Consider the following 24,894-nt stretch of genomic DNA (forward strand, 5'->3'; position numbering starts at 1 on the left):
AAAATCAGGAGTATTTCATGGCTGACTATCAAATGCTATCAGTAATATAATTTTAAAAAGGGTATTCGTTTTGTCCCTGTAACTAATAGGAGGTATTAAGCCGAAGAACTTTATACCTTGGGTTGCAGCGTGACTCTGAACAGGGTTCTAAGATTATTGAGGGTTTTATCCTGAAAGCCTTGAAAAGGAAGGAAAATGTATAAAGTTTACATGGCAGAGTGCATGATGATCTAAGTGGCTTCTTAAAGACTTACTGGGCATTTGTGTGCTTCTTTCTGGAATCGACTCCATAGTCTAATCATTACCTGTCATTTCATTTTCCTTCCTTAGGTGAAGGTATGCAGGGAACCACATGCACTGATACATGGTCAGGTAGATTCAGATAGCATGAGAGAAGGCTTGGACCTGGAGAACTTGCCCAAACCTATGACTGGTAGGGATTAGAGTGGCCTCCAAAATGTAAAAAATATAATACATATCAAGTTATTAAAGATTTATTTTGGTGAAGAAAAAAGGCTTTGGCCTATTAAACAGTTATTTAAAGTCTGAAAAATAAACCTTAGAAACAAGCAAGTGTGAGGTTAGGAGAGGCCTTTTTTAGGCAGTCTATTATAACTATACTAGAGGTACAGATTTGCTAATGTAATTAAGGATCGAGTAAGAATTTTGTTTTGCAGCAAGTACAAGATGCTGATCCTGCTGCTGAAAACTTAGGCTGTGATTTTAGTGACGCCAGTCAAGTTGCCTTCAAGTTTGGGCTCAGATGGGGCTTAGGTGCTTAAAATATGACTTCACTGGGATTTACTCACCTAAGCCGCAGAGCGCAGTCTCTGGAATTTGACATGCTTCTTTACATGCCCGTGTTCAGGCAACGTTCTGCTTTGTGCCCAGAACAGCCCTTTTTTTCCTCCTGAAGAATGGCGCAGCTGCTCACCCGCCTGCCCTGGCCTGCATTCCGAGCAGCGGACCGTGGCGCCGGCTGGCAGTCGTCGCAGGTCAGCCGCGTTGAGCTCCTTATGCAACAGACAGGGGAAGCCAGGCCCTGGAGCACAGACCAGGGCAGGTGGTGTATCGTGGTTCTGCCATCTGAAGCAGTGGGTAGATGCTGCTGGCAGCAAGGGTGGGCACCCTATGGAGATTAGAGGTGTAGCGCAGGTGTCACGGTGCTGTCAACGCCAGGCGGGCTTCAGAACCGCATCCCTATCCTGAGGCCTGAGGCCACGCAGCCGGTGGCTTTCCTCATCACGCCCATGCCCATTGCACCCCTCAAGTGGACCACGCTGGACCAGGCCGTGGGGCTGACCAAGGATAAAAATAACGCCAGGAAGAGCCATTGCTTTTACCCCGGTCAGTTACCGATGCACCCAAACAGCCCTGGCACAACTGCGGGGGTGGCCAATGAGGAGCTGGGCAAGCAGGGTCTGCCGAACCGCTGCGCCCGCCGCGGCGCACAGGTGCCCGTGGCGGGGAAACGGCTCTTCCCTTAGTGTAGGATTCGCAGCCCCAAGGGCCAGCGGCCCCTTCCGTAAGCCTCCACCGCGACCAACTGTAGCAAACGCTACAAGCCCAACCATCACTCGCCCCCGCAGGAGCCGCGCAGGCGAATTGAGGGAATCCCACCGGACGGGCGGGCGGGGCGGCCGCAGGGGGGGCGGAGCCGGCGGCAGGAGGCCGAGCTCGCCGCTATAAAGGCGGAGGCGTTGGGGATTGCGGTGTTCGCCGTCTTCGCTCCGGGGCGCTTTCTCGTTGTCCGCCGCAGCCCTCCCTAGCAGCAAACATGGCGCTTTCCGGAGACCCTCAGTTTAAGAAGCTGGTGGAGTGGCACAAGGCGAACTCGTCCAAGCTTGTACTGCGGCAGCTGTTTGAGGCCGACAAGGATCGGTTCCAGAAGTTCAGGTGAGGCTGGGCTGCTCCCACCCGCCCTCCCCCGCGGCTCCGCGAGGTAGCAGTCACACCTGCCCTCCACACCGAGTACCGTCGCCCGCCGGGCCCTCAGGCTGCCGGCACGATGGGCACTTCCGTGTGCGAGGCTCGGGGCTGCTTGGGGCTGTGTAGCGCTGCCTCCTGCCTGCTGCGCTCCCTCAGGTGGGCGCTGCCGTAGAGCGGGGCCTTGCCGCGGGCGGGGTGCACCCTCCTGCCTCAACCGCGTCGGGGCCGGGCGGAGCTCTGCTGCGCTCCCTGTTGCCTGTGCTGCCCCGGGAGAGGAGCGGGGCCCGGCGGGGGAGCGAAGGGGACATCACCGCGCACAGATGGAACCGCTCCGCTCGCTGCCGCTCCCGCTGGCTTGCGGAGGGGCCAGGGAAAGACGACCGAGCCCGTGCTGACCGCCCGCGGGCCCATGGCAGGCCGGGCACATGCGTCTGAGGCCTGCAGCTCTGTCGGGAGCGCGGCGTGGGCAGCGGGGCGGGTGCGGGCGGGGGAGCGCTGCCCGGCGTCCCCCGAGGAGGGCGGCAGAGCCCGCTTGTCCTTGACTCATCCTTGCAGCAGGGTACGTGCCGGGAAGCACAGCGCCGGGCTGCGGCTTGCACAGCGGCATTGTGGGTCCTCCGTTGCTCAGTCTCGCACCCTTGTGCTTAGTCATGATAAGCTCCGCGATAAAATCACATGGAGCCATCCATCCATGTGTCTCTACCTGTCAGGAGTATGGCGGTGCTTACTTCGGCTCTGAGATCGGGAAGGAGAGGGATGGTTAGCAGGTTTAGCCCTCCCTTGCTTCATGCTATCCACATTGCAGCAGATGTATTGCAACATATTAACATGTGAGGAGGAAGTAAGTGCGAGCAGTACGGTAACGTTCAGCAGTTTCATCCTGCGCACCAGAGCCTGTGCTCGGCAGTTGTGTGTGGCTCCGTTGGAGTATACAGACCAGCAGTTTGTAAAGTAATAGTACGTAGATGTGTCACTGACTTAGTTTTAAAGTGAGCATGGGTAATGTAGATAAACTGAGGTTCAGTTCTCAACCTTTCAGATAAAGACTTGTTGCAGTATTAAGCTTTACAGAATTGGCCGAGATAAAGTGATTTTTCTTCCCTTTTGAGCGCATTAGATACTTCTTAAATTGTAATTAATCATCGCATATGAAGTCCTACGCACCAGCAGATGAACCTTAGAATGTCAGTTGCATTGTTGGAAAACGTATACTAAATTTTTGGAGTGTTGACTTCATCTGGCTGTTCTAACAGGATTTTCTGTACTGTTAAAGAACTGTATCAAATTATCTTCTACACATCTAGCTTTTCTCTGTTAGAGCTAGTTCTGGTTGCAGGATTTCCTTGTATCTACTATATTTGAAGAGACTTGAATTTGGTAACATCCTTGGAACATGGGAAAGCTGAAGTAAATTAGTTAAATCAAAAGGTAAAATGAAGCACTTTCTTACAAGGTTCCTTCCTGAATGGCTTAAGTAAGTACTCCTGTTGGGGATAGCACTGCATCTTAATCTCGCTAGCTGCCATTTTAATCATGAAATACAAAAATACAATTACGGAACTGGCAGCCTGATTTGGTTTGGCAGATCTGCTTGTATACATCTCACTGATTGCCCCTTTGAGCCAGATGAGCAGGATGATGGTGGTTAACATGCATTGTCTGGAGGACTGACCACACTGTCCTTTGTGGTTTGCACCTGTATCTTAATGTAAAATTCATCTTTGTGAGTACATTTCAGTTAGTTCTGCTAGGTATTGTCATAAAAACATTGACTATCTTATCTTTCTTTAGAAGGAAAAGAGAAATTTATGCTCACCCGTGTGTTTCCTGGTTCTGGAGAAATTTGATGGGTGTGAATAACATAATCTGAGTATTTTATGTTTGAGAAACAAGTACCTAGTTAATTTTATTACAAGCACATTACACTTGGTGGTTATATCCTACAAAATATAGATGGAAAATCCTCTCTTCCTGTTGCCTTTCTCAGAATTTGTATCTTCTGTTTTCCTGATCGGGAGTATAGTCAACCCCATAAGGTATACCTTTGGCGTTCTTTGTCACCCAGATGTAAGATCTGGTAGAAACAGTGGGTCTTAACAATATGAAAAACTCCACTATTTTGAAGGGGTTAGAACTGATCTGATGCAGCTGTCATAGAAGTCAGTAGATAATAGATACCTGGATGCTGGTTAAGTTACTCTTGATGCAAATAGGTAGTGCAGGATATAAAGCACTATTATTATGCTCCTGCTAGTTGGCTTGTCCATTAAGAAGAATCAGAAAGAGCCTCCAATCTGAATGGAAAATATACTACCAGGGAATCCATGTGTAATAATACATGTAGGAATTGCATACAGCTTTAGTCTGTATTTAGTTGAGAGAGAAAATCATTGAGATGCTGCAGGTGGCCTTTCAGTTAAGGACTGCATCACTTAAATGTGGATGTGGCTTACGTGACAAAGCTCTTGTTCCACCTAGGTAGTACTACCATTAGCTGCTGCATTGCAGAATGGATAGTGTAGTAGAATGCACCTGAGCTGCAGGGTTTAGGTCTTTGTTTAAACAAAGGGTTTAAGATGGGATTATGTTGCATGCTGTGTGCTCCACAGTGTGTGGGAAGTTAGGTCTTGCAGCTTGCTTTTTTTGCGTGGAATGTGTTGGAATGCCATCTTTCTGCAGTTTCTTCAAATGCATAGTGATTTGAATGCAGCCAGAACTTCAAGGGATACTTTGTCTTTTAGCTCTAATGAGATTGATTTTTTTTTATTCATATAAGTAAAATAAGAATGAATTCTAGAAGTAAAGTGTATGTCAGGTAAATAAAAAGATTATAAGGATTTCATGTTCATGGAGTAGAATACTGGGAAAGATTATTTTTCTGTGTTAAACTGTAGATGAGAATTTTAAGAGCTCCACTTCTTTAAACTGAAGTAGTATTACTATAGTAATGGCCTTGAGGTATCATTAGTAAAATGTGTTAAAATCTGAGAGCTGTCTGTAAATAAATTATAAATTGTCAGACTTGAAGGACTTCTTATGTTTCTTCTGTACTGTATCACTAAATAGCAAATTTTGCTGGTGAGAGGTGACAGTCTTTCTCTTAGCTAGTTGTATTCCAGGTAGTCTTGTGCTGCATGGTCAGGGTTTCAGAATTACTGTTTGCAGCCCAGTGAAGAGAACAGTGATTAGCAGTTTTTCCTTCTTTGCCTTGTGTTCATACCTTTAAAAGAAACACTCTTCAAAGACAGTGCTTCAAGACACCTTCCTTTCCTTATTTACTTTCTCTTCTATTTTAGGACTAGAAAAAGGGCACACTACTGTGTTAATTGCCTCAAGTTCATAAAGCCACCCAAATGTGTAGGCTTTGCTGATTATTACTGTTATTACAAGTTCAGCTTCATTCTTCCTTAGCAGAATTCTGCTTGATCTTTCATATTATATCTGTTTGGAATAGCAATTAGGGCATGGTTTGTCCCTGTGAAGTCTCTGGCATACAGGGTCACTAAAATGACAGTGCGTATTTCTGTGCTCAGTGTTGGGAAGGAGAAAGCAGGGGAGGTAATGAAGAATGTGGAAGCATGGAGAATTGAGAAGCATGCAATTTCCTGTGGCTTGTGCAAGTGGAGCAAGAGAGTAAGATACAAAAGGCCTTCTGTGCTTGTATAGGACGCCTACTGAACTATTTCAAGGACTTGGGTTCTACAGTTCAGAGTAAATGTGTATTTTGGCTGTCAGTTAGTGCAAAGAAGAAATGGGCAGAAAACTGTGCTGTAAAGGACTTAGAGGGGCTGTACAACTTCTCCCATGGCTACAAAGCTAGTAATACAAATGGGCCCGCTTGATTTCCACTGGACCACCATTTCTGTGTTTCATCTCAGCAGTAAACCCAAAAGTGCTTGTGTTTTGAAGTTGTAGGCTATAGCTTTCAGATGATGATTAGTAAAATAATTTGGAGACTTCCATTGGGTCAGTGAGACTGACCATGCACAAATGAGAGTTTAATTGTGCATAGTTCTTGGGTGTTTCTGTACATGAAGTTGTATAGGTTTTTAAATCATGCTTGTTCAAGTTACCATATAATATAATGACTATGTAGTCATTACTGTTGAAAGGACCTGTAGGAAGACAGTTGAATTTTTTAGCAGCAAAAGAATGTGGTAAGCTTTTTACCTATGATATATCAGGAAAAAGCTAATTATTGCCTAGAGAGTGCTAGTGGCATAGTGAAAATAGAATGGGAATGTCCAGCTATGCATTAAATGTACTTTTTTGTATTTGGACTTTCACAAGTAGAAAGTGGACATTATAATTTAGTTTACTGAAAACCATGGTTTTCAATTAAAACAACACACTAGTAAGTTGTTTCATGAAACTCTTGGGGCAAATCAGTCCCTCAGGTTATCTTTACTAAGTTAGTATAATTAGATGCAAATTATTTTGTAATCTATAGAGGAGTTATCATAGTCTTGCTTTAAACAGTTTTTCTCCAGGAATTTGCAATTAAAAAACCTGTTTGTTTTGGCAGCCTGACTGTGAATACTGATCATGGGGATATCTTACTGGATTATTCAAAGAACCTTGTTACAGAAGAAGTGATGAAAATGCTGATGGAACTGGTAACTGTTTAAAATGTTGAATTAATAAAACTTCACTTTAGCCTAGTATCTGTATTTACAACCCTTCCCTGGCTGCTGGTGCAGCCAAAGGCTTAGACCAGGTAGTGCTTCCTCTTTTAAAAATGTATCCTAGCAAAAATAGCAATAGCAAAATGACTTTACCTCCTCTTCACTTTAAAAAAAAGAAGTTAGTACAGGGGATCAGTGAACTGCGTAGTAGTATGACAACATGAAACTGAATTATTAAGATGGATTTATTGCATCTTGGTCATTCAGCACATGTTACTGTGTAACTTCTCAAGGAAATGAACAGCCTGTATAATACTTGCTTTACAAGAAGAGAAATTTTAAGGTAGAATCAGGTGGGTCTTTTAATCTAATACTGTAATTTGTTTCACCATCTTATGGTAAATGTTCATACTTGATGTAGCTGGACCTTTGTAGTGCATGCTGTTTCTAAGAGGAATCTATTTTTATATTTTCCAGGCAAAGTCAAGGGGTGTGGAAAGTGCCAGAGAGCGTATGTTCAGTGGAGAGAAGATCAACTTCACGGAGGTAAGGCTATTTCTGTCTATGGGTCTCCTCTTCAGTTGTGCTTATATATTACAGATGATCACGCGTCTATGTAGGAAGTCTTGAAAACAACTCACTCTGAAATGCTGAGTGATTGTAATGCTTGCTGCACTACTTAAATGAGAAATTCTTAACAGCTCTGACCAAGACAGAAGAAAATGTGTATGGCTAAAGCTATTCAATCCTCCCTTCCACACACATCTTAATTTTATAGATTTTGGTGGTTTTTTTTTTTTTGGTCTTCACTCATAGAAAGTAGGATAAGTTTAGGTCTTGTAGTGGGTATAGAGCAGAGTATTGCATTGCAGGTATTCCTTGTATGCTTTTGCCTGTTGTTGGTGATCATAAAGCTTAGTAAATTTCCTACAAAGTATTAGTGAGGATTGTGGAATACTTTCTGCTTTGGGCTGTTGGTGCTACTTATCTTTTGGAATGTTTAACAGTAGAGACTATAAACAATCTTGGGGAAATTAGCCACCTATTTCAGTAAGAGGATGAGTATCTTGCTCTTTTTGTAGATATGAAGGTTGAAATTACATTTAATCTTCACCAAAATATACAGAAAACCGAATATATGTTTTCTTCTGAAATGAAAAATAGGGAAACATAGAAACTCTCTAGTGTGATTTATTAGTTTGCCTTTAAGATTAAAGGCTATTTTGTACATCTGAAGTAAATTTTTAAAGAAAATAAATCTTTATTTCCTTTGGCTTGGTTATTGACTGATGTAGCTGTTGCACAAGCTGTTGGCTTAAAATAACTCAGCAGTTGGACATTGTATTGTTTGAGAATACTTCATGTTTGCAAAAATGCACACACAGATAAAGCTTCACTGAAGAGATGATTCCTTTCCTTTCTGTTAATGCTTTCAATTTCTGTCAATGCTTTCAAATGGAAGTGGAAAAGAAGGTGATGTCTTAAACCTACCTGGATAATTGTCACCTCAGATACTGTGTCTCACTAGCCTCACATAACAAATTGCTGCAGGGTTAGCACGTCTTTGACCATATATTATGGAGTTGCTCCTCATTGTCTACATGAGAACAAAGGTAGCAGCTAAAGTCTTCTTAGAAGGACGTAATTTTCACAGAAACCACTTAAACACAGTATTAAACCATGTACTTGGCTTCTAACTCTCTGCTTTGCTACTGTTTTGATACTTCAATTTTCTTGTAGCAGTTACCTGCATGGTGAGTCTAGAAACATCTTTTTTGTATTGTCCTGTTTCTCATTTAGTCAGGTGTTGACTTAGAATTAGATTTGTCTTGCTTATTTTTTTCTGTTTGTGTAGAATACCAAATCAGATTGTTTTGGCTCAGAAATAAGAGCATGTGGACAACATGAAATTTGTCTTGAGACATTAAAAACAGGATACTTTCAAACAGCATGACTGAGTAAACCTAAAGCAATATGATAGAAGGGAGCTCCTTAATGACAAGAGCTGAATTGTCTACTACTCTTGTTCTGTTTTAGAGTGTTTCAAGTATTTTAAGACTTGTCTGTATTTGGTGCTGCAGGCATTGGCTGCATGGTGTGTGCTTAGGTGGAAATTCTTTATAGTGTGTCCAAGTGTGTCATTGCCAGGTGTTTGTCCCAGGTGAGTTAAAACTTGCAGCTTGGTAAGGCACAAAGTGCATTGCCAGGTATCTCAAATCTAACCCCTCGTTACAAGGACATATATCTTAGTCCATCTGATATTTAGAAAAAACTTGCATTTAACAGTAGACATCAGGTCAAATATGACTGCTTCTCTTGATCAAGACAAAGCTTCCCTCAAGCTGGATAGTGAGCAGTATTTATCAAATACCATTCCATGGCTGAGTTGCAGAGAAACCTTCCTCTGTTCGCCACAAATACAAGTGGGTACCCTTTGATAATTAGTAACTGAAAGAGCTTTTTTCATATTCCAAGTCAGACTCAATGATTTTTGAATTAACATTTGGTATTTAAATCATGACTTGGCAGTTCGTATTGTTTGTGTTGTCTTCGTCTCACAATGCCTCTCACTGTATCAGGGAACAATGAGGTAGAACAGACTAAATTTGTTCATTAGTATTGACTAGCTCCTTCATCCTAGATTCAAGCTGTTGCAGTTCAGGTGAATCACAGGCCAGATTTCAATGCTTTGACTTATGTATAACTGGAGAATTAACATAAAATGGTGCACACTAACAGATTTTTTTTTTTCCCAACACAGATACTACCAATATAGCTGGTGTGTCAGTATTATGGGAACATTTAATTGTGAGCAATGGTTAGAATAATATGGCTATTCTGTTTTGTCAAATCCATAAGTATGTGTCTCTTCCTATACGAAATAGATTACTCAGGGTAATTGAGAAAATGCCAGAGAAAATAACTTTGGCTGCTTGTTATAATTGATTTTCAGTCTTATCATAAATAGGATCAACTTCATTCTCTTACCTGAAGCATGACAAAAGAATTAAGGTCACTGAGTACTGATTATTGCTGAATTCTGACCCTCAGTTATTAATTGCTTTTCAGGGGATCTTGAGCTTTCTTATCAATATAAACAAATAAGCTATTTGTTTACTTTGCATACTGTGCTTTTGTAAGCCCTTTGCAGTGATTCTGTGAAGTGAGAGAGTGTGTATTGTACAAATATACGCTTAAACTACTGTTCTGCTAATTCCAGTTAATCTAAAGTATTCTTAAGATGTGAAGGCTTTACTGCCTCCTGCATGCAGCATCTGAGACCCCTGGGTATGATTTGAAAATAGCTTCATTAATTTTTTCCCTTTTTGTTTCAGAACCGAGCTGTGCTTCATATTGCTCTCAGAAATCGTTCCAATGTGCCAATACTTGTAGATGGGAAGGATGTTGTTCCAGAAGTAAACAAAGTGTTGGACAAAATGAAACACTTCTGCCAGGTATAAAATACTACCATAGCATACTTCTTATGTAATTATTCTATACCTAGCCCAGCTCTTATGTATATTGTGAAGCACTGTGGGCTCGTTCACATGAGTTACTGTGCCCTTGTTTTGATGTTAGTAACAGTTCTGGCTCAAGCATGGAGTTAGAGCTGGGATTAGTATGATTAGCTCCTTTCTCTCTGTGCTCAGTTTGGCTTTTCTGGGTTTTGGAATTTCTTCTTTGTTGGGTTTTTTTGTTTGTTTTTGTTTTGCTATTGAGGTTTTTCTTCTTTTTTTTGTTGTTTTTTGCTTAATAGGCTCTCTAGATCTTGCTCTTTTCACACTAATCTTGCACTTACTTCAGAAGACTTATAAGGAGTTTAGTGCCATTCAGATATTGCCTTTCTTCTTGCTAATTTTTCAGTTGTCTCTATCGAGTAGAAACTACCTCTATCAATTTTTGTAAAATCAGAGAGGTAGGAGGTACCCGCTCACTTGCAACTTGATTACACTCTGCTTAAATAGTTTCTTAGACTGGTTTTATGTCAGATTCTAATTGATTCCATTCTGTTACAACTTTAGTGGTGTGAAATTTTTGTTATTCCCTAATTAAATACAGCAGTTAAGCATTATCTTCAAATACCATTGATTGTTTGGGTTTTTTTTTTGATGCTGTACATATTTAAAATGTAGATGTTGTCAGATGTTGTCAGATCAATTAAGGAAATGCTCTGAAGAACTTGGTACTCTAAAGAAGTCAAATTTATGTGATAAAACTAATCAGTAAAAGTTCACCGGGTAGTTTTAGTGCATTTTAAATATGGCTCTGAGGAACTAACTTGGTTGATTGAGTCTTATCCAGGTGGATAGTGTCAGGTAATTGCTGCCAGCTCATACTTGTTAACGTATACAAAATGAGCCTGTACTGTGTTCAGCTCCTAATGAATAAATGCCAAAACCGCATTTATTGTTAACTGATGCTAATTGGTCTGAATTTGGTATTTTCTTCAGATAACGCAAGAACTGAATTGGCTACAGAAATTCAGTGATGTCTTTTCCACTGTATAGTTGTTTTCACTAATTAAGGTTTTGGTGGTAAATATCACTTTCCATGCAGATGTATCTTCTCTAAAATAAAGGTAATGTTAAGCAGGTCATTTGGAAAGATTGACAAAGATGCTTGTTACAGTCAACTCACTTAAGCAGATGGAATTTTAAAACATGATCTACAGGCTACAGAAATAGTATATATTAAAAATTGATTTTCTGTAAGGTTTAACTTAAACATCTGTGGAGGAGAGCAGCTATCAGAATAACCAGGTGATTTGTTATAGAAGAGTTGATTTAGAATGGGGGAATATATGTTGAAGTGTGCATGATACTAGGAAGATTAATTTTGTGATTGAACACACTTAATGCATAGTGTGGTATCTGATGGGCAAAATCCAGTGCAGTTTTTTGATAATTACTTAATGATTGTAATTTTGTTTGTCAGAACTCACAGTAACTATTAAAATGACAACAATAGAGCAGAAACCTGCCCAGAAAATAGATCTTACTGCAAACATACATGCATTAGAAAAGCTTTTTGAATGTTTGGTTTGCCAGTAAATCACTATCTGCATGGCTGTATTCATTATTTTAATGTCTTCCAGTTTAGTTAGCAAAATTGCTTCTGAAGACTTAACCCCTTCTGGTTCTGATAATCGTTGCAAATAGTTCAATGCCCAATACTTTTCATTTTTAGCTTTGTTTCTTTTGCCTTTGTCAATACTGTAATTGCTATAGCAGTCCGTACAGAAGGAGAGTTTGATACTACAGTGTGTTTTTAAGTATGTCCTAATAGACTTCTAGCTCTTAATGAACGGTTATGTTGACTATAATTAAATCTTGAGTTAAGAAGGTAGCTTTGTGTGTAGGCTTTAAAGTCTAGAAGCTTGAAAGTTGTCTTCAGAGACTTTCTGCAGCAGTGCCTGAAACCAGCATTTTCAGTGTTAGAATCACTAACTTTAGGTGTAAAAAGAGTCACGGCAATATACTTTGTTTGTCTCACAGCGAGTCCGTAGTGGTGAATGGAAAGGCTACACTGGAAAGGCAATCACTGATGTTGTCAATATTGGGATTGGTGGCTCTGACTTGGTAAGATGACTTCTATACATCTTCTGCATCTTTTTGTGTGTGTATGCTTGCAGTGAAGATAAAATTTTGTTGCTTCTATCCAGGGACCTCTGATGGTAACTGAAGCTCTGAAACCATATTCCAAGGGAGGTCCTCGTGTTTGGTTTGTATCCAACATTGATGGTACTCATATAGCCAAAACCCTGGCTGAGCTTAAGCCAGACACTACACTCTTCATCATTGCATCAAAGGTATGTCTCTTACAAGCACTGGAGTGTGCCTTTCTGTAACTGTAAAGGATTCAGTCAGAATAGAAATGTGTCCACAGAAAGATCTAGATCAGAGACTGTTTCTAAACAGGTCTGTTGTGATTCATCCTGAAGTTGCAGTGCAGTCTAGTGTTGCTACTGAAATACTTGGGAATCCAGAAGTCAAGTGCTAAAAATTACTTCCCCTACAAGAGAGACTTATAAGCAGTTTTGTGTTGTCTAGAAACTTGTGTTTCTCGGTCAACACAAGTTTTCAGCTTTATTCACAAAGTTTTATTTTACTGGGTAGAGTGTCAGATCCTGTGTGGTTATTTTTTTTTTTAATTCAGACTTTTTTGCCTTATTCCTTACTCTTACTTAAGGTTACTTCTGGTCCTTTTTCTTAAGTACAGTGTAACTTAACAGTGTTCTGGTTCTGCATTAATGTTTTGCATTAATTGCATGCAGTTTGGAAATCTTCACTCTGTTTTAGGGTAGTGACAATACATCTACATCTAAATAAACGAGCCCTTGAGCACTATATATAATAAGCTGCTTTGTTTACAAAGTGGCAAAGATGGCACTTATTTCTGAATACAGACTGCAGGCCTTCAAATCTTGCCTTGATATTAACTATTCTATAAACACAACTGCTGTGCCATCTTGCATTGAGGAATGCTTCTGTCAACAGGGGAAACTGATGAAGACTTCATAGTTACATAACTTGGGTTGCCTACATTTGTAAAGCACAGTAGAACCTTTTTGCTGTTGAAGACAATCTGTAACAAATGAGTGTATGTAATATTGACGATGCTGTACTGTGGTGCTCATTATCTTATTTTGGCAATACTGCAGCCAAGCAACAACTTATGGCACAATAAAGAAACTTCACAAACTAATGCACATGGTCACTTTGAATAATTGAGATGAATGACCACAGTTCAAAGGTTTAGAAGACTGGCAAATTGAAAGAGTAACACTTCTATTTCTGTTTGCCAGACTGTAGTTAGATAATTGGATATGTTTGGAAGAGGATGAATGGCACTTTTTTGTTTCCCATAAAAGGCTTGTGTTTCATAATAAAATATTTCTGAGATAGATGAGAGTAAGTTCAGTCTAGTGCCCTTAAAGCTGAATTTTGATGGGTGAGTAAATCAGAATGGTTGTAGATATTTGCAAAACTGCATGACTGAACTTCTGTGCACACTTCATGAAGCAGCAAAATGTTTTCCTCTAATCAGCAAAACAAAATTATGGCAAGAGTCTTGGGAGAAATGAGTGCTCCTACATGAAAAAGTAGAAATTGAAGAACAAGATGACAATCAAGCTAGGTTATCCTGTTTTGATACTTAATTAGTTCCTTTTTAGTTGAATGGTAAAACTTTGCATTTAGTGAAAGACTAGATAATTTAGTCTCAAAGTTTTGCATAGCAGTTTGGGATAGGGAAGATAGGAAATGGGGAATAATAACTATTCTGATTTCAGATACATGTTAGTTTAAAACTAGGTAGGTAAATGTCACAGCACTAGTCTTTTTGGACTGATAAGCTTGCTTTTTTGCTGAAATGTGACAGCAGGTATCTATTATGAGTATCTGCAATTGTTCTGCTCTGATTATTGGAACATACAATGTTTTAGTAGCCTGAACTGTTTTCAGTTTTAAGTACAGTGTTTTACATACCACTTTGTTTTCTGATGGGCAGACTTTCACCACCCAAGAAACTATCACCAATGCAGAAACGGCCAAAGAGTGGTTCTTACATGCTGCTAATGATGTAAGTCTAATATGTTTAGGTTGCATAATGGAATGCAAGAGCTTTTTCTTGTGCAGTTTCTCCCTGGTCATTCTGTGTGCTTTGGACCAGAGCCAATAGCTGCTCAGACATAAGATGAATAGCTCAGCAAATACTGTATGTGTGTGTGTATATATATATATATATATATATATAATATATATTATAATGTATAATTTATTATATATAATTTCAGTGTTTCATGGTTAGTGACAGACTATATGTCCAATCAAAGTGAATATCAGTTTTTCATTATAAATGGTTGTTATGCATGGTTCCCCCAAATCCTGCCTGTTAAGTAATAGTGCTGCATTTGGCTCAGAGCTGGATAATAATTTAGTGGAACTGCTGATATGAAAAGCCAAGAATATAGTGTCTATGTGGCGTTGCCTTCCCATTCTTGGCAAATATTTAAAAAGTTGAAGTTATGGTTGGAGCGATATACTGACATTTCAGTGGCAGATGGCTGTGCTATGAATAGGAACCTTGTGTTTGGTTCATTCCCTGCTATTTCTAATCTTTAAGAGAAAAAAGGAGATTCTGCCTGCTCAGGTAATCAAGATGATCTTCAGCATGTTCCAATCAGGGTAGCTGTACACAGTTTGAAAGCTGGACTTCAAAACTCCATACTACACTACTACTGCAGACAACTCATCTTTGTCCACCCCACTACTTAATGAAAGACCAAAGTCTAAATTTGGAGCTTGAGATTTATCAGTAATACCACTTGTCTTGACCTTTTGACTCTAGTTGGAAGGGTAGTGCATGTACAACAAACTCCATGTGCTCCACAGTGGTGGTAGTGATGTTCCAGACTGCTAACATATTCTTAAGGAAATGGTGTGCTGCTCTAAATAGTGACTGTTTCCGCAAGGCTTCGTCGGAATGTTATCTTCAGGCAGGTACACTGCCAGATCCCACACTGAACGTGAATAAGAAAGTCAATATAATGCAAAAATTTTTTGCACTTTTGATAGCCAGCAGTGTTTTGTTTACATGGTAGCAATAAGCTTTATGAATGGAACTCAAAATAATTAGCATCCTAGATCTAACAATGTGTTTGTTTTTTGTCAAGCCTTCAGCTGTGGCCAAGCATTTCGTTGCCTTGTCTACCAATGCTGTAAGTATATTTTATTTTTTTCCTATGTACCTTTAAGATGGCTTCATTTTAAAATCCAGTAAGGAAGCCTACCTTTTAAGACACCATTACTTGCATACCAAAAGGTAGCCTTCCTCCTGAAGGAAGCATAACTTTTTTCTATTAAAAAAATATACAAGACTTCTAGGGTAATGAACTGTATCAGGTTTGGACCTTTTCTGTAGGCTTGTGCTTTTTCTGCTAGAGTTTTAAATCTGAAGTCAGATCTCTTATACTTTAAATGACTGCCCTGTTATTAATGAATGTTACCTGTAATTGCTTACTTTTGTATGAATGGTTATGTAAATATTACTCTTCTAGACTTCTCAAGTGCTGAAGTGATGCAAGTAGTTTGTGTGAATAATTTGTAGTATATGATGAGCGTAATGTACCTTAATGTGGTGTTTCATGCAAAAGGATAAAGACCAAAAGCTATTAGGCTGTGCAGTAACTGAGAGGCTGTCACTGTGGTGTGAAATTACTTTCTTCCATTCTGGTTCTGTTAGATGTAAACTGAATGTCAGTTCAACTCCTAACTGTTGCCATTTTGATTAGAAAATGTGTATGTCACTGATTTTTATTTGAGATTGCTGAAGAGTGATAGTGATCTCTGAAAGGAAGGTACACTTCTGATGGATGCTGTGTATTTTTCAAATCAAGGATGTAGTTGGAGAATTGCATATTTAAAAGGTATCCAGCTTATGGGTTTTATTTGCTAGTCATAAAGCTTTTAAAGATTGTTGGGTTTTACGTACAGTGTTCTTAATTGCTTTTTTTGTTGTAGTTGGGTTTATTTATTTACTTCTTTTTATTCTAGCCTAAAGTTAAAGGCTTTGGAATTGACCCAGAGAACATGTTTGAGTTTTGGGATGTAAGTAAATGTCTAATGTTGTGTAGTAGATGTTTACTCTTACAATAACCTAACTTGTGTCAGAAAATGCTAACTAGATGTCAGGAAACTGCCAAAACACTGAAGTTATAGTAGTTGTACTCTGTACTGAAACATCTGCAACTTTCAACTAAACTGAGTACCTGTCAGCAAGCAAAACAGTCTCCTCTCTTGCCCATTCCATTAAAATCCTGCAGTCAAAGGTCTGAAGAGGAGTCTTCTGTATTCTTGGCTGTCTAATCAGCTGTTGGGTAACAGGAGATACAAGTCTTAGGTTATTCCTCTGTGTAAGTAGTTATTATAAGCTGTGACATTTGGTTGCGGGGGGTCTAGGCTTGTAAAGGTCAAACATCAGAAATGGGAGACTAATTTGATATTTTGTAGCAGATGCATGTTTTTAAGTATACTGCCCTTGTCTTGGCCCTTATACTTAATTAGAAACAGGTTGGTTTATGCCTCATTGACTATGTGCCTGACAAACTCTAGATTTCTAAAACTGCTGTTTAAAAATATTTGTAGAGCCTTACCTTTTCCTAGATAGCAGGATTTTCACACTGAAGCAGACTTTACCTGTAGAGGGGTGACATTAGGAAAGCAGTTAATACAAGGTGAAATTTTAATATTAGGAGGTGAATTGGAATAATCAAGGGATCTTCAATAGATGGGACTCAAATTGGATGAGAAGAATAAATTTAAAGTAAAACAAAAAAATGCATATGTGAGGATTCATTAGGGAGCTATTGTGAAGTGCAGGTTACCTTGACCATACCATATAACAATGCAGTTAATTATCACCAGAAATGCTGGTTTTGCTGAAAATAATCTAAGCACACGCTGCTATTTCCTCATAGATTGAAAAAATTTGAATTTAAAAGCCTTGCACTTCTCCTATCTAAACCGGTCTCTTTGTTTTCAGTGGGTTGGTGGCCGCTATTCTCTGTGGTCTGCCATTGGTCTCTCCATTGCCCTGCACATTGGTAGGTATTCTTAATGATGTTTTTTTTCTGCAGAAATGTAACTATAGAATACATTAATGATAGTGTCTTGTGGATCAGTTTTGGTGCAAATATTATTTTACCCACTCTATTCTGAGTGGTTGGCTGTATGAAGAAAATCCAATGCAATGGCAGTGTTGAGGTTTTTAATACTGTAAATGCAGTTTTGGAAGTTATGCATACTTAAGTACAAATGGACAAATTGTGTTATCTCCTGAGTCACTTGTGTAGCCAAAAGTGCCTGTTATATGTAAAGCCATGTCAATGTTGAAAATCAGACCTTGCAACTGACATTCCTAAACTATTTGAGTAGTTTCTGTAAGCATATGCATACTAAACATCAGAGCTCTGTGTCTCCAGTTCTGCATATGAGCTCTGTTTATCATTGTTAATTGGCTTCTCTCATTACTTTCTTTTGTCCCCAGTACTTGTTTTTCTAGGCTATAGGGCCTGATGATATAGGAGTGGTGTTTCTGTCTGCAGTTGATCATGGAACAAACATAGACCCTTGAAACAAATTCCCACCTACTAGTATTGTAGCATAGGTATTTCTGATCCAGATCTCAGATACAGGGGGAGAGCACAGTTAATGTGAAAGAGCTCAAAGAGCTCTGCTGTTGGCTGGTGAGAAGGTTGTTTAGCAGCTTTGCATTTGTTTCCTCATCACTTTCAAATACTTAAAAGTCTGAAGCCATGTCACTTATTTCTCTAAATAAAAGCTAAATTACCCTGAACTGAGGTTAGAATTAAAACATTGGGCTTGGTGGCTTTGGAATTATATGATTAGGAGTTGTCATGTGTAGAAAAACTTTCTGAACAGCAAAATAAACTTCATTCAGGCATTTGCTGTTTTGTCTGTAATAAACTGTTCATCTCTGTTGTCAGACAGATTTGGTGCTGATGGCTGACAAGCCAGTCTGTTGGCACTTCTTACTCTTAAATCCTTCATCTCCCAAAGCTGGCTTCTGACCGTAGGTAGAGCTGCTGCTTTGATTGCTAAGCACTTCATCTCCATATGAAAATCAGCGTGCCTGGCTTTGCAGGAAATGATGATGTTAAACTTCTTATTAGTGGAAATGAATATTGATTTAAATACACTAATTGCAATGGGTAATCTTTTTTTGAGAAAACTATGATTAGTTTTTTCTCCTCAGACCAACACAGAAATCCCTGCTGTACTAGCCTTGCCCTCGTGTTTTGGGAGTGCATGTGTTTCCCATTGTGGCTGGGAAGCGAACAAGTGTTCAAACTTAATGAAAGCTATGTAGCCTTTAATACATAGCTCTGTTTTCCTTCTACTTGCTTATTCTGTCTGAATGGGGATTTTAGGCAAAGGTTTTTGAAGTATGCTTCATGAAGTTGGACTTGCTCTGAAGCTTCAGTCATAACAGCATATAGAATTACAGGATGCAGATTTCAGGAGAAGTCAAAGTGCAGCCTTAAACTCCACTGATAGTTGGGAGCCTTGCTGCACACAAGGAATTTTAAGTGGTTTACAATTTTCTCTACAAGGAAAATAAAGTTTGAGTTGTAGTAGTAAATTCAAACTGACTTTTTCCATTTAGGGTTTGACAACTTTGAGAGCCTGCTTTCAGGAGCCCACTGGATGGTGAGTATTTGATGCCTATTTCAGATGTTTCTCTTAAGAGATGTTAGTAAGATAACAGAAAGCAGGTTGGTTTCTGAAGTTAAGCTTCTTATGTCTTTTCAATGCCTTTAAATGTCTGTGCTTGGGGAGTTCTCTCTGGATCAAAACAACAATAAAAATAATTTAAGAGTTGTGAGGAATAACAGTTGCTATATCAAAAGTGTAATTTTCCTTTGTGTCACATAGGATAATCACTTCCGCACTGCTCCGCTGGAGAAAAACATGCCTGTTCTGTTGGCCGTACTGGGGATATGGTATATAAACTGCTATGGATGTGAAACCCATGCCCTTCTGCCCTATGACCAATACATGCACCGCTTTGCTGCCTACTTCCAGCAGGTAAGGCTCAGAGAGGGTTAAGTTTCAAGAAGCAAGTATGTAGGTATGCTTCCATCCTGGTTCTAGAGCCTGAATGCATGTTTCTAGGTTAAAATTGCAGTTGCTTATGTTAGCAAGGGCTTAAATAAGACTGGTGCCATGATTCAGTACAGGTTTTTTTACTCAGTTAATTTAGATTTTTTTTTTCCCTCAGACATCCATTATCATGATGTCCATTAAGCAGCTCTATCCCTGATTTTTACGAAGCCTCCATAAATAGGCAACACTTACTGTAATTGAAGTATGTATGGAAACTTGTACTGATACTGTGTGGTTCTGCAAGAATGCTAATACAGCCCTTCCCTTCTTTTAGGGTGATATGGAATCTAATGGCAAATACATTACCAAGAAGGGCTCTCGAGTGGATTACAATACTGGCCCTATTGTGTGGGGAGAGCCTGGCACCAATGGGCAGCATGCTTTTTACCAACTCATTCATCAAGGTAAAATAAAACTATTCACTGCCTTAGTTTAGAATTAAATTCTCAATAGCTACAAAGCTGGAAGAGTCTGCAGGTTTTACAGTGTTTTAAAGTTTGGACTCTTATATTCCTTAGCATCACATTGCTATGGTGCTATTCATTAGTGGCTTTTGAAGGCTACAAGATGCAGGTTTTATAACCCTACAATAAGGATGGTGAACTAAAGATAAAACTACAAAGCTGTAGTGTCACTTCCCCCTGCTGTTAATGAAAAAGTTTGGGTTTTTTTACATGGCTGAGTCTTAGCTTTGAGAGTTCAAGTTTTTTTTTTCTAAGACATTCATGTTGCAGGGTTATTAATGTGCCTTTTCTTACAGGAACTCGCATGATTCCTTGTGACTTCCTGATCCCAGTCCAGACCCAGCATCCAATCAGAAATGGCTTGCATCACAAGGTAATAAGTTCCTTGTCAGGGCACCCATACTACTGTGGCTGAAGGCACTGGAGCTTACTCAGTATTGCAGTGTGCAAGATTTCTAAATGTCTTTTTGAAACTCTATACATACACTTTGTGAACATTTATAATAGGGTTGAAAAGATCTTAATCATGATTACATCTTTTATGTAATAGAGTTGTATTTTTGTTTTTGAAACTGCAGCCACAGTTCTTGAGGCAGATCAGTGGTGTGGTCTGATAGCCTATGGAGGCTGGAAAGAGTTGACCAATTAAGTATTTGGAGAGAAAACGCCTTGTAGGAATTTTTTTAGTGTGAGGTGTCCCTGCCCCTGCCACGGGGGTTGGAACTTAGTGATCTTAAGGTCCTTTCCAACACTTAACTATTCTATGATTCTAATTGTAAGGAATGGAATTCTTGCAGAGTAGAAGTAAATTCTCAAGAGCCGATGCAGCAGCATCTCCAAGGAGGTTTTCAAATCTTGTTCCAGGACAGAACTTAGTGAGTATACTAACATGGCTAGGGTGAAAGCCTTCTAGACAGATATTTTTTAACAAGCCCAATTGTAGTTTACTGTATCATCCAACTGAAGATTTGCAGTGAACTGCTGAACAATTTCAAGTTTTGTAAGTAGAAACATGTCCAGTTCTACTACTAAGTGCATGCTTCAAAAAAAGCATGTTTCCTCACTAGATTTCAATCTTTTCATGATGTCAGAATTCGAATTCTATAAAACTGTGTTACTGTACTTTTTGTCAAGCAATACCAAGTCCAGGCAAAAGTTTTAGAAGAACATGACTTTGCAAAAGAAGGGGAGAAAAGGTTTAAATCAACTGTAGATACAGTAAGAGTTTATGCTCAGTGTAATGAATAGGATGAAAGTGCAAGCTAACATTAGGCAAGGAATAGGAGACTAAAAACTTAATTGGTAGGGATTGGTATATGGTATGCTGTGGTGGTTTTCCTTCATATAGAATAAATATGTCTTAGCTGTTTTTTTTTTGACTAATTGTTGCACCTGGCAGTCCGTGCATATTACAGAATCCCTGCTTGGAAGGGACCTCAAGGATCATGTTGTCCAACCTTGATAAAGCATGATCTAAATTAATGACTCAGCACCCTATTCAGCTGAATCTACAGCCATGGTGTAGCATGTGACAAAGTACAGACTACACTGGGTGAAAGAGCTGCATAAAATTATGGCTCCTTTTTTCTCACTGCTCAGACTCATTAGGGGCAGGACTCTGCAAAACACTCCTGGTTGTCTATGGATACATGTACTGTTAAGACAGTAATCAAACTTCCTGGCACTCCGAGGTAAAAAGCAATAGCAGGCATTATGCAGCTATAAGTATTGCACATCTTGCTGCCATAGTGTTAAAAACAAGCGCTGTAACTATAATCAGTATCTTGGTCTAGATTCAAGCCCTAGGTATCTTTTTCTAGCTAAGGAAACGGTAGCTTGAGTTGAAGTTTTTATTTCTACCTATTAGATCCTTTTGGCCAACTTCCTTGCTCAGACTGAGGCCTTGATGAAAGGAAAGACTGCTGATGAAGCTCGTAAGGAACTTCAAGCAGCAGGACTGAGTGGAGATGCTCTGGAGAAGCTTCTTCCCCATAAGGTAACCAGGCTTTGGCATTTGACAGCTTTCCTCTGACTGGTTGCTGTGGTGGTGAGGGCGCTCCAGGGGGGTCTGATGCTCGATGGAGTTTGCTAATGGGGCAGTGCCCTCCGGTGGCTGTCAAGTGCTACTGTCTTGACAGCTGTGAAGTTCGAGTTGGAAGTTTGTCAGAAAAGATCTTATCTTTGGCTGTAGGATAATGACTCATATTTTACTTCCTGTAGACCACAGTAGTCAGTGAGACTCTTTGGAGATAACATCTTGGCATTGTTTTTAATAAAACGTGAAAATGATACAATTTTATGATTGAAGCTGTTAGCATTTAAAGCTTTCAGGAATTCGGTTTTGTTGCTAATACAGCTGGTGCCATGTGGGCTGTAAGGAAAATACAAAGTTGAAGTTTCTGATATAAGTTTTAGAAGATAGTAGCTAACAATGTAATTCTTGTTTTGAAAGGTCTTTGAGGGAAATCGACCAACCAATTCAATAATGTTTACAAAACTCAACCCATTCACTCTGGGAGCCATCATTGGTAAGTAAATAGATTCCTCTGTGAATGCATATTAAGACTTTTTTGGTAAAGTTAATTGATACATCTTTTTCTGCTTATAGCCATGTATGAGCACAAGATATTTGTTCAAGGAGTTATGTGGGATATTAACAGTTACGACCAGTGGGGGTAAGTTTCCTTGATATGTTTCTTGTACTGTGGTATTCTTTAATCTGTCATGACTTGGAGAAAAGACAATTAAATGTTTTACTGATTATGAAAGTTTTAAATGAAACAGATTAGCAGTAGGTAAGTCACTGTGTATCCTTGGTCAGCCATTCATAATTTTGTAGATGCAATTTTAACTAAGGACCTTTTGTTTTGTTTTATTAAGAAAATACTATGAATGCAGAAAAGAGGCAGTAATAATGAATAAAATAGTCAAGCAGGCAGAACACATGCTCTGAGAATTGGAAAGGGAAAATAATTTCCCTTCTAGAATGGAAAAAAATAATTACCTCTAGAAACATTTAGTAAGCAGTTTGAATGGCATCTGTTAAGCAAAAGACTGCCTCTTAGTTCTCCTATACTGGATATGAAAGACTGTTCATGGCAGATGTCTTCATATACAGGAACCCTAGGTCAGACTGCACCTGTGGTCAAGGTTCATGGTAGAGTTCCATGTGGAGAGCAGCAGATTTTTGAGGAGTTTGTCAGTCTTAAAAATAGAAGACATAACCAGGAGCTAATCAGATTATTTTTAATCTGAAACAATGTAAACTGTACAACATACTGCATGAACACTTGGCAGGAGAAAGAGGGATTGGGAAATTATATTTTTCAGGTGGAACCTAGTTTTATGCTTTTGCGGGGGGTATTTTGAAGAGCAAGTTTGCTCTGCAGGCCTAGAATAGCTGTTGACACTAAGCTGTCTTAAAGGCTGAAGGATTGCTTTTTGTATATTTTTTTAGAGCTCTCCTACCATAGCAAGCTATTGCAGTAGAAACTGACTAATAAAAGCTGATGTCTGTAGGCATCTGTAGCTAATGCTACAAACTGAGATCAGGTGTGGGATAGGAGTAACTACAGCTTTTACTGTAACACATCAAAATCCAGAATGGCATCCAAAACTATGCAGTGTGGGGATACTGTAGAACCAGCCTAGTTTCTTGCAGCTGTTTGAATATCCTAGGTCCTTAGTCTCTGTGGCTGTAACTGTTGGACCAGCATGCTGTAAGTTGTGGAAGGCTTCTAGGCCTGTAACTCAGCTGTTGTTTATTGTCCTGGTGCTGCAAATCAGTGTTCTAGGTGATGACAGGTTCAAGAGTGAACAGTAGGAAGCTGAATGCATTCTGCATTGAGGCAGGCTGCATAACACAACTGAGTACTGAAGGGGAAAAGACTCTGCTTAACTCTTACAACAGAACTCTCTCTTCAGACATCCTGTAATTTGAGATCTGTCTGTTCAGTTAAGCAGCTGTGAGAATTCCAGCTTGTTCATGAATGGTGCCCAGTTGAATAATATTAACTTTGTTAGTTGGGGGGGAGAGGGAAACATTGATCATAGTGTTCACTGTCAAGTTACTTTCTACTGGCATCTATCTTTAATGTCAATATCTTACAGTAAACACTGCAGGCTGTTAGCACTAATGATGTTCTTTCTTCTCTTGCTTTTATAAATGCAGAGTTGAGCTTGGAAAACAACTTGCCAAGAAAATTGAACCTGAACTGGAGTCAGATGCTCCTGTGACATCTCATGATAGCTCAACAAATGGGCTCATCAATTTCATCAAAAAACACAGAGCCTGAAATTAAAGATTTGGAGGAGATCAACAATCTAGCCACCGAACACCCAGATCTGTTGTAGTTGTGCTTTTTTAGCCACTTCTAACAAATAGCACTTTACAGATATAGTGTCACTTGTTGCAGTTAATCTTCTTGCGTCAAGTATTACAAATGAAAACTAGTTTTGTGAAACCTAGAGATTGTAGAGTTGCTTACTATTATTGTGGCTGTTAATCTGTAAAGTGCAGCTGATATGTTCCTCAGTTCATATCCCTCACTTCCTTAAAGATGATCACATACTGGTAATGGAAAATAAAAAGTATGATGGATGAGTAAACTTTCTTCACTCTATTTTTAAAGTGCAGACCTAGTAACATTTGCTTCACTGTGTAAAGTTCTCTGAAGCCAAGTGACTCCTGTATCTTTGGACTAGTTCTTCTGTGAGCTGGAAACTAGAATGTTTAACAGCTGTAGATTGTTCATTTGATGCATGTGAGCAAGATACAGATTGTTATCCAGTGCTACTGTGAAAAAGAAAGCTCTCTAATCTTTGTAAAAGATCTGATTTTTCTGTATGTTGTGGCAGCCCTGTGTATACAGCTGTCCAAAAAAGAAAGCTCCTGGAGTGCTAGTGATAACCTAATTTTCCAACCAATGTTCAAGAGTTTGATGATAAAGCTTGATCACTTGCAGAAGAAACCATTTTTTGGTATCCTCCAGAGGCAGTTTCTCTCACTATTCTCAAATCAGCATCTCTGTTCCAACAACTTAAAAAATTACTTTGTGAACAAGGTGCTTATACCATCTTTTATTCTCTACCAATGTTAACTCACCTTTGCTAGCAGACTGGCATGCTGTGACTATTGTTCTATAACACCTTTAATAAAAAGGTAATACAAAGCATTGAAAGGAAAATGAA

The 24,894-nt window shown here is 39.5% G+C and overlaps 1 protein-coding gene across 1 annotated transcript; it reads left to right on the plus strand.

Annotated features, from left to right (window-relative positions):
• Positions 1–1,691: 1,691 nt before the first annotated feature.
• On the plus strand, positions 1,692–24,894 carry GPI (glucose-6-phosphate isomerase). The gene is made up of 18 exons (XM_005152179.4): positions 1,692–1,896; positions 6,455–6,545; positions 7,032–7,100; positions 9,890–10,009; positions 12,050–12,133; positions 12,217–12,363; positions 14,064–14,135; positions 15,229–15,273; positions 16,109–16,162; positions 17,097–17,157; positions 18,741–18,784; positions 19,010–19,162; positions 19,515–19,644; positions 20,001–20,077; positions 21,572–21,700; positions 22,157–22,232; positions 22,313–22,379; positions 23,876–24,894. Exons 1-18 carry the CDS (start codon positions 1,778–1,780, stop codon positions 23,997–23,999), a joined length of 1,662 nt encoding a protein of 553 aa, XP_005152236.1. The 5' UTR covers positions 1,692–1,777; the 3' UTR covers positions 24,000–24,894.

The sequence above is a fragment of the Melopsittacus undulatus genome, chromosome Z (assembly GCF_012275295.1).
Source record: "Melopsittacus undulatus isolate bMelUnd1 chromosome Z, bMelUnd1.mat.Z, whole genome shotgun sequence".
Taxonomy (NCBI): domain Eukaryota; kingdom Metazoa; phylum Chordata; class Aves; order Psittaciformes; family Psittaculidae; genus Melopsittacus; species Melopsittacus undulatus.

Excerpts from the sequence above, each read along its gene's own strand:
- GPI (XM_005152179.4), top strand. The coding sequence starts at position 1,778 with ATGGCGCTTTCCGGAGACCCTCAGTTTAAGAAGCTGGTGGAGTGGCAC. Across the intron at positions 12,134-12,216 it reads GGATTGGTGGCTCTGACTTG|GGACCTCTGATGGTAACTGA; the intron begins GTAAGATGACTT and ends GCTTCTATCCAG. Across the intron at positions 15,274-16,108 it reads TTGCCTTGTCTACCAATGCT|CCTAAAGTTAAAGGCTTTGG; the intron begins GTAAGTATATTT and ends TTTTTATTCTAG.